This window comes from Buceros rhinoceros, unplaced genomic scaffold (assembly GCF_000710305.1).
Source record: "Buceros rhinoceros silvestris isolate BGI_N320 unplaced genomic scaffold, ASM71030v1 scaffold38505, whole genome shotgun sequence".
In the NCBI taxonomy this organism is placed as follows: Eukaryota; Metazoa; Chordata; class Aves; order Bucerotiformes; family Bucerotidae; genus Buceros; species Buceros rhinoceros.
The window spans coordinates 1-9,499 of NW_010415301.1; the positions used below are offsets into that span (position 1 = coordinate 1).

The 9,499-nt window shown below is 50.9% G+C and overlaps 1 protein-coding gene across 1 annotated transcript; it reads right to left on the minus strand.

The window, feature by feature from the left end:
- Positions 1–5,771: 5,771 nt before the first annotated feature.
- On the minus strand, positions 5,772–7,539 carry LOC104494526 (transmembrane protein 151B-like). The gene is made up of 2 exons (XM_010137378.1): positions 7,462–7,539; positions 5,772–7,202 (listed from the first exon to the last, which is right to left on the minus strand). The coding sequence occupies exons 1-2, from the start codon at positions 7,537–7,539 to the stop codon at positions 5,772–5,774; spliced, it is 1,509 nt and encodes a 502-aa protein (XP_010135680.1).
- Between the last annotated feature and the right edge of the window lie 1,960 nt (positions 7,540–9,499).

The window sequence follows — 9,499 nt, forward strand, 5'->3', positions numbered from 1 at the left end:
GGCGGCTCCAGCGGGCGGCCTCGTTTACGGAGCACCGTCAGCGGGTGACCCACATGCTGGGGCACGGGGCAAGCGGAGAAACCAGGTCGCATATTCCCCTTCTGACATATGGAAGCAGGAGACCGGCCTGGCTCCTTAGGAGCGCACATGCACTCTCCTGCCCCCCACGGGAGGAGGGCTTGGGGCCACCACCGGGGCTCGGAACCCCCCAAAGCAAGGCTTTGCCGGGATGAGCAGCACTTCACCCCATGCACAGAGCACCCCCAGCCCCATCTTCCCTCTCCAGACCTCTCTGACTCCGTGGCCTTCACCAGCCAGACCCCAGATCGGGGGATGCTGGCCACCCCATCCCGGCGCCTGCTCCGGGGGGGAGCACTGGCAGTGTCCGCAGATGTGCCCGTGCACTGCAAGCAGGATCAGCCCAGCCTTGCCCTCTTTTCCACTAAGGAAAGGGAGAGGTCTGAGGAAGGAGATCTCTGCTGCCATAGAGTTTACTAGCATGGTGTGGGAAAAGTCACCAACGATTAAAAAGAAAATCTGGGGTTGCCTTTCTGTAGGAGTTACGGTGAGAATCTGGGCTGAAAAGCACCATAAGGAGCAATATCATTACACTATGATGCAGCTTTCAGCTCTGCCACTGCCATCAGCGAGCTACACTTGCCCAGCATCTCCTGCTCGAAAAATCTCTCTGGAACCCTGGCTAAATGGAGGAGAGCAGGTAAACTGCGCTATCCCTGTCAGGGGGATGGAGAAACTGAGGCACGACAAGTTCATGTAATTCCCTCCCAAGCTCTGATCTTCCCTCTCCCCACATCCATTTAAATTTCTGATAGGGGACTGGAGCAATGCCAAGAAGATTTCATGACTGGAATGGAGATGGAAATGTCACTTCCCCTCCAGTGCCTCCTGCTGCAACGAGGCAGCCAGGAGAAGACACTGAGAAACCATCCACCGGAAAGCTTTGCAGGAAGCCTGGGTGCTCTTGGGAACAGGAAATCGTGACATACCTCTCACCGGGATCACGATGGCTCTTGGGCTAAGCCGTTCTGCACCAGTGTTTGCTAAAAGCCTTTTTTATGTGCACTTGCTGTCACTGCTGTCTCTCCCCCGCGTATCCATATACACCCATGTATATATCCATGTGTCCGGGAGCGTGGCGTGTTTCTGTGCTTACTCACGGTGATAGCGCCTTCCTGAAAGTAGCTACTTTTGCAGATTTTAGTTGTTTCATGAGAAAAAAATAATGGCCATTAGACTAATGCTGTGTTTCTATGTCATTTTTCCTCTCAGAATTTCTTCCAGCTGACAGTTACAGAGGCTTACAGCACTACAGTGGCTCTGCGGGCTCAGGAGACCCTCTGGTGTACAGGCAGGAGAGAGGAGGCACAGGCAAGCACCGCGGCTTGGCCAAGCCCATCAAGGGAGGCAGCAGCTGAGAGAGGCCTGACTCCACGCTGTGTGCCGGGAGCATGCCTCTACCTCAGCAGCACCTTGTGCTTCATCCAAATATCATATGCGATGCTCCCAAAGGCTTTGGAAGGGGAAGGAGAATGGGAAGGGAGCTTTTATCTGGAAAGAGGAGTACCTGATAGAAAGTTGTATCTATCTCAGCACCTGCCGGCCTCTGGGTTGGTTTAAGAGAGCAAACCTTTGCTGGAAGCAGTAGAACAAAGGCAGTTTTCCCCAGCAAGGGATCTGGTTTCAGCTCTTCTGAGAAGGGCTTTGTGTCAACAGTGATAGGCAGGAAGAACTGTATGACAATTGGACTGGAATCCTGCACGCACTGCCAGTTGGAGTGCAAACTGCCGTGGGAAAACTTACGGAGGAGTGCAGTATTACCATGCAGAAATCAAAGGACCTGGTGATCTGAAATGTTTATAGGAACTGAAGACAAATAAGCTCTCTCAGCCTCCTGTGTCGTGAACTTCAGCGATGTAGCTTTGTTCTACAGACCATAACACCAGTGGCAGTGCTCGCTGCACATGCACAGGGTATAGTGCAGTGGCTTATAAATACGCCAGTGTCTTCCGGGCTTACGTCCTTTCCTTACCTCTGTTGTGATAGTGTGTTGTCACATCTTGGCAGGTTCTAGAAAGCATAGGCGTGTTCTAGAAAATGTCTGAAGAGCTACTCAGTAATGAAGAGGTGAATTCCCAGTGCTGGAAGACTTCTGAAGATGAAAGAGAAAGAAAAAAGGAAGAAAGGAAGAGAGGGAGAGTTGGGGGGAGGGAGAGAGAGAAGTATTTGCTGGACTTCCTCACCTCCCCACAAGGTTTGGGTTATCCTAGTGAGAAAGCACCCCAAGACACCCATTTCCACATGAGAAGCCACAGCCCTAAAAGTTCATCAAAAGCTGCTGGCACATGCCACTCACTACTCCATTGTCAAAGTAGTCAGTCTGCCATTGGATACAAAATTTATGCATTTTGTACAAGGCGTTTTCCATAGAGCTGCCAGGTTTGCACTCGGATTCAAGAACCCGTCCGCTCCATCCTGTGACTTGGATTTTGCTAGGCAAACTGTTCCCTCCTCCTCTCTCAGGAAGCTGCGGCAATAGCAAGAGAGACAAAGTGGCATTCAAGGGTTGCAGGAGTAGCTCTGAGGAGACCCAGGTGATGTCCAGGTGCTTCCTGAACGGGGGATCTGTTGAAACCAGCAAATTCACATAATTTACAGAATTCACAGAATCCCAGAACCATGGAATCATTTGGTTGGAAGAAACCTTTAAGATCATCGAGTCCAACCGTTCACCCCGCACCACTCCTTTAGACTTTCCAAACCGTGCCAAGGGCACAGCTTGAGAGCTGCTGGATATTACTGTGGCTTTTGAGGGCACTGAAAAGTTTAAACTGTCTCCCTTCTCTGCCCAACCCATCATAATAATGGGACTGCCAGAGCTTGACAGTGTCAGATAATAATACTGCTTAATGCAGCCACTTCTAAGGGCCCAGATCTAACTCTCCATCCTGAAGTACATACGGGACCACACTGGCCACGCCAAGACCTTGGACGTGGTATTTAAAGCCGCAGGTGGCTGCAGCAGCTCACAAGAAGACTGAAACTCATCCTGCCTGTGTCTGGGCTAAGCTTGCCATAACTGAGTTATGCTGCTCATTTGGGAATTATTTTAGCTGCAGCTGAACTCTGTTCTCTTTTAATTTGTATTATTTTACCATCTCTTCCTTTCTGCTTTCTTGTCTTCCGCCCTACCACCTCCCTCTCTGAGATACCGTGTTGACATATTCCAGCCTCTCTGTTTCGTGAAGTTTCAGCCTCCTCCAGCTCTTCCACCTTCCATATGTGCTGGTTTTTAACTTTCTGAGTGAACGAAGATAAGGACAGAGAACCATACTAAAGACTGGAATTTACTTAGTCTTCAGAATACAAGTAAGTTAGGGATGCATCTGAGCTTCGAGTTCAGGCCTGATCCTTTCCTAGTTCCCCAGTTTACCCAGCTCTGCCTGGAGGTGGTAGGTAGCACAGTGAGACGGCGGACTAGGATTGGGTCACTGTAGGGTGGATCTAAGTTTGGATTTCTCTAAGTTTCAATGTTATCCAGTTTGGCCCCAGCCCAACCATAATTATTATCCTGAGCCCAAACCTGGCTCCTCCTGGGTGGATATTCTTTTTTAGAGGTGATAAACTTAACACATCTTATGTGTTATCTATCTTTTGCAATAAATGCTAAGCTGTCAGAATGAAAATGTCACATAAATCATACATAAAGTGTTTACATTAAAGAAGATTGACTCATACAAATTTAAACAACCTTCCTGACGGTGCCATCATTTGCAGCAGGTTAGCCAGGTATTGCCGAAGTTTCTATTTCTGGAGTTGAAATAAACACAGCACATCAAAATGGAGTCGTCAAAACAAAGTGTATTTAACATGGTGCAACAGTCAATGCCATAAGAAATCACCACATAACTACAGACAGTTATGTATAATCTATACACACTAATATGACTTTACAAATCCCATATTACGTGTAGATACACACAGAATGGACTTGGGAGGAAGCATTTGTTGCCAGCCCCTCCGGGGGCTCGGTTTCTTACCTACTTGCTGTTGGGTGTCACAACATTTTGTTTTTTAAAGTGACCGTACTGGGATCGTATTGCATTCTCCTGTGAGTGGATAATACTCTCCACCATCCACAGGACAAAACCGTACAGAGCCTGCTCAGCATATGACCATCCCCGGATGGAGGGATGGAGGTTTGGCAGCTGCAAGGTCCCTGGCAGGTCTTCAGTGTGTCCGTAACATTCTTGAGTCGGTTCCTGGCTCTCAGGGGGTCGCTGGCTGGGCCAGGAGGGCAGCCGACAGCTCCGCATGCAGTGGTTTCCTCTGCCAGGACCAGATGCCTCCTGGGTTTGACGCTGCTGGGGCTTATTGCTGCACCTGCTCCAGGGGAAGCCTTGCGGGAAGAGCCTGCAGGCCCAGCAGGACTGGCTGGTGGGGCTGGCTCCCGCTCTGCTCCCTGCCCCAGGCTGGGGTGGCACCATATCTTGCCTGAGAAGATGGGAGGGGAGCAGTGGGCTACAGCCAGAAGCACTCACAACCCCCCCGCCCCTCCCAGCCCTGCCCGGGGACACAGAAAGCTGGAAGATAACGTCAAGCAGTGCTGCAACTGCCCTAATAGGTGCTGTGGGTGGAAGAGCTCCCTAAGAACTCCAGACTACGGGTGGGAGGGTTAACACCATGCTCACCTTTCCCTCTGCAGCCCCTCTTCCCTTGCCCAGGCCGTACTGCTCCGAGCAAGTGACACGAAGGAGGCACCCACAAACCAGACCCACAGTCCTGGAAGCGGTGGCCCTGCAAGGGCACCGATGTGCATTACGGCTCCCGGTGATCGCTAACGGGCTGGAGCTGGGCGAGGTGAACTATGGCCCCAAATGCAGCACTGTCTCTGCTGCCGCCCAGGCAGGGCCAGGTGAGCAAATTGCTTTATGGGTGTATGTCACGACTCTGGGAAGAAAGTCCTCAGCACTCCTCGGGGGAATGGCCTGTGGTGGCGTCAGCAGTCAGTGACATTTGTGCTGTAAATACCTTATTTTTGCCCAATGGGAGGCAATTACACTCTGCAAGACATGCTTACCAGCAAAATCCCAGAAAAACTGAAAAGCAGAAGCGGGAAAACAAAAAAAAATGAAGATGAGGTTAAAGCAAGAGGCAGGGAACATGAAGAACAGGGAGAATAAGAAAAAATAACAGAAGAAGAGGAAAACAGACTGGTGAAAATAACATAAATAAAAAAGCACCTTGTTTGGGGTTTGCAGGAGGTGACTCAGCACCTGCAGATCGGAATTCTCCTTCCAGCTTGACTCTGGCTGGCTGTGCGCCTTTTGACTTGCTCTGCCTGAGTTTCTTACCTTGCAGGGCATCCAAGAGGGCAAACGCACTGCAAAGCACAGGCTTTATATATCCTCCAGCAGCAGCAGCAGTCGGATGCTGTGACTGAAACAAGAAACAAGACTGAGGGTGGGATGGGAGGAAGGCAGGGAGCTGAGGAGCAGAGAACGTGTGAGGGGATAAAGAGAGAAGGGAAGAGTGAACAAAAAACTAGGGAGCCAGCCAAAGTAGGGAGAAAATCTCTTGGAAATTAGTCTCGCTGTAGGTCAGAGTGACTCTGTTCTCTTGCGATGGCAGGGGGAGGAGCTGGAGCTCGTCCTGCCAACCTTCTGTGCGGACCAGTGCTTGCAGGCTCCCCACCGGCAGCACCTCTGCAAGTCCTGACCCAGGGCAGAGGAGCCAAAACCCATGGAGACCTGTCACAGAGAGGTTTCTAGACAAGAGGAGCGCCTGATGTAGAAATGCCGCCTGTCGCACCCCTCTGGCCTGTGCACAATCAGGACGGGGAAGAAGCGGGCGTCGTGATAGGTCGGGGGGTTTTCATTGACAGCAAGCTGGCTGGAGTAGGAGCAGCACTGCTCATCCTGGCAGCCCCGCTCTGCGACGCTGCTGCTGCGGCTCCTCCAGAGACCTGTCCTATGGGAGCCGTGGATGCGGCACAGGGAGAAGCGGCTGGTGTTAAGGGAGAGGCGGGAGTTGCCGCTGCAGCTGTGGAAAGCGTGGCGTGAGAAGATGGAGGAGGTGCTGGATGCACGGTTGCAGCGTTCACAACCACGGGCCACTTCATCATACTGGCGCACTGTGTAGCTGTTGTAGGCCAGGGAGCCAGCCAGGTCCATGAGCATGGCCTCCGAGTAGCTGGGGATCAGCTGCCGGTTGGTGCGGATGTGCCACTCCAGCTCATTGCTGTCCTGCGTGGCATCTCGGGGCATGCGGTACCGGTACAAGGGCTCCTCAGCCGTGGTGGGTGCTGTGTACTCCAGGCCCAGCAGCTTCTCCACGTGGTAGTGGACATAAGCAGTCTGATACTCTATGAGTACTCTGAGCGGCCATGAGATCATCAGGATAGCAGCCACCCAGAAAGCATAGTGGGACACGTACCATGGGAGGTGATCTGGGTCCCCGTAGGCCATCATAAGCTCTTTAAAGTCCACGTTTTTGAGCTGCATGCCTTCCCTGACCTCCATGTAGTCATCCAGTCCCTCGATCTCTGTGAAGAAGTGAGCCCTCTGAGTCAGGTAAGAGTTCTCCGACTCAGTGTTGGCAAAGCTGAAGCACTTGGTGAACCTCAGCTTGGTAGCTGTGTAGCTCTCCAGGCCCAGGAGCTCCTTGGAGATATCCTTGTATCCACAGTGAGAGTAGTCAAACTCAGCTTCAGCCACGTGGGTGTTGACTCTCTCGTGGTAGACTTGCGTGGTGGTGTAGGCATCGCCGTTGCGGTACCGTGTCACCTGCCGGGTTCGCCGCACAAAGTGGTAGCTGATGGCCTTCCACCAGATGCATGGAGTGGCTTGCTGCATGCGGTTGATGCATTCATAGACACTGTCCACGTCTGCCTTGTACTGCAGCTCTCTCTTGACATGACAGTGCCAGCACTCCACCAGGTACACCACGTACAACATAGAGAGGAAGGCCAGTGGGATATAGATGTAGCCGTCCGAGCATGGGCTGTCATGGTAGGTCATGGACTTGCCCTTGAAGGAGCTATCGAAGCTGAGCTTGGTAACCCGGGCCAGCTGACACCAGACCACGGCACCCAAACAGCCGTACATGAGGATGGAGAGGAGGAGGCATTTCCAGTGGGACTCTCGACACATGCAGGCACTCAGGGACTGCTTCACAGGGCGTTGCTTCGATCACACCAGGGAGGAGAGAGAGAGAAAGACAAAGAGAGAGCGAGGAACCCATCAGTCACGCCACTTTGCACAACACATGCAGCGACTACTGTCTTTGAGACTGCGTCTGGCTTTGCTCTCAACTGCCTGAGGACTGGGGCACCACCCTACTTAATGTAAATATAAACAGAAACACTGTGCCAGGGACAGAGGTCTCTGGAGAAAACTCTTTTCTGGCTCTGGGGCGGAAGTTGCTTGTGCAGCAGTGACTCACCGAGTCAGACAGACTCTTCTGCAGGGGGCAAGATGGGTCTGCATCTCCTTCGCCCTGCCTAAAGCCAGCATCGTCCATGCACCTTGCCATCTTCTGAGGCTGAGAGGGCTTTGCAGTATGTGAACAGCTGAAAACGTAGACTTGCCCCTTTGCTTTGCGAGTGCCCAGCACCTGGGTTTCTATACGGTGCTGCTCCGAAGGCTGAGGAGCGAGCAGCTTGCCTTGCAGGGCCATGGCCCCACAGGTTATGCCAGCACCTTGTGGAGCTGGAGCTGCTGCCTGACTCAGAGCTGACTCACACCCAACCCTGAAACCTACAGAATGATCGACACCTTTTTTCTTGGAGGCGAGCCATCGGGAAAATTACTAGATTCAAGAGCACGTAGTTAAAAAACCTGACAGGATTACAGCATGGTGCAGCATAGCTTCAGACTGGTTAGAAGACTAGCCCTGACCTAAAAGACCTGAAAGCTTCAGCACTGGAGCCAGGGGTCTATGTGTGAGTATTTAAACATAGCACATCCCTCTCTTTAAAGTCCCCAAAGTCGAGCTGGGATCGGAGCTGCAGTTTGCGCTCTCGTACTCCCACAGCATGGTTGCAGTCCTTGCCCCAGCCATGGTGCAGTGAATCAGCTGCGCTGTCACGCTGTGTTGAGCTATAATAAAAATTGCCAAACAGAGCCAAGCAGCTAGTGCAAACGGAGTTGTGTCCCTGCAAAGAGCAGCAGCGGCAGCGTGAGTTTCGCTACTGGCTGGCAGCCACCTGTCTGTAGAAAGTGCATGAAGCAAGGCCCTCCCTGCCCTGGTAGGTAATGTGGAGGACTGATGGCATCCCTCTTGTGCTGGCATCCTCTGCCTCCTCCCTAGCTCTGAGAAAAGGACAGTGAGAAAGCAAATACACACTGATATTCAAACATCATCGTGTCCTCTACTGAGCCCGATTTCATGCAAAAATAGAAGCACAGTGTTACTCCTTCTCCCAAGGGGCCACCTCTAATGCATCAAATGGCTCCGTAGATGCCAACAGACGCTAGGTTTGGGAAATATCTTCTCTTTCTTTTTCCATGGAAAAAATTCTCCCCTAGTATAGCTCATCTTGGACCCACAATAGTTAGGATTCAGTAAGTGATCTTGATCCAGCAGGGAATTCAAGGAGCAGCATCTTATGTCTCAGGAATAGCATGGCACCACTAGAAAGAAGAGTTTACCGTCTTCTCAGTGAGACGGAAGTATTGGCATCTAACCTTACAGGGTATAAGGTCAGATTTAGTACTGCCTTTTCCTTTTCCTTTTCTTTTTCTTTCTTTCTTTTTCTTCTTCTTTTTTTTTTTTTTGTGTTTTCTTTTGTTTTGTTTTTTTGTTTCTGGGACACAGAACCACTTAACCACTTCTAAGCAACTACCGAGGGTTTTCCGGCTTGCTGTGAGCACTGCCAAACTAGACTTCATGAGGTTTGGTTTTGATTTTGTAGCTTCTAATCTGAAACAGAGTAAGTGCAGACTAATTTTATTGATTTTAGGGAGCTACATCAGTATTATGGAGAGACTAAGGGCAGAATCTGGCCCCTGATGTTTCCTGATGCATCCAGAGGGAATCTATAAAGAATTTCTATTCTTATCCCAAACTTTTTGTATGTGTGTGTCAGAACAAAAAATAATTATTCTGGGATGTATTCTCTTTTTAGTGGCCAAAATGTATGTAGAGAGGCTAAGTGGGTTATAAAGGACACGGCACATAATTTTTCTGTAGACAGGGCAGTGAAAACACCTTAGTATGGGTAAGGATAAGGCTGTTTTCCTTAGCCTTTGCAGGAAACCTGGAGGAAAGCCATGAAGTGGCTTCAAGCAGTCCCCAACTCAGCTGAAAAATAACCATGGAGTTTGGGGGGTGAATCCCTGAGTCTAGATGAAGTTTTGGAGAGTTTAATCTCTCGAAACTCTTGTCAAATACCCATCACTCTGTCCCAGTGTGGTTACTGCCCCAATGCTGGCTTCTGCCTCAGCCGTACACTGGACCCCGGGTCAGACCCCAGGCTCTT

Excerpts from the sequence above, each read along its gene's own strand:
- LOC104494526 (XM_010137378.1), bottom strand. The coding sequence starts at position 7,539 with ATGGACGATGCTGGCTTTAGGCAGGGCGAAGGAGATGCAGACCCATCT. Across the intron at positions 7,203-7,461 it reads AGAAGAGTCTGTCTGACTCG|CAACGCCCTGTGAAGCAGTC; the intron begins GTGAGTCACTGC and ends GTGTGATCGAAG.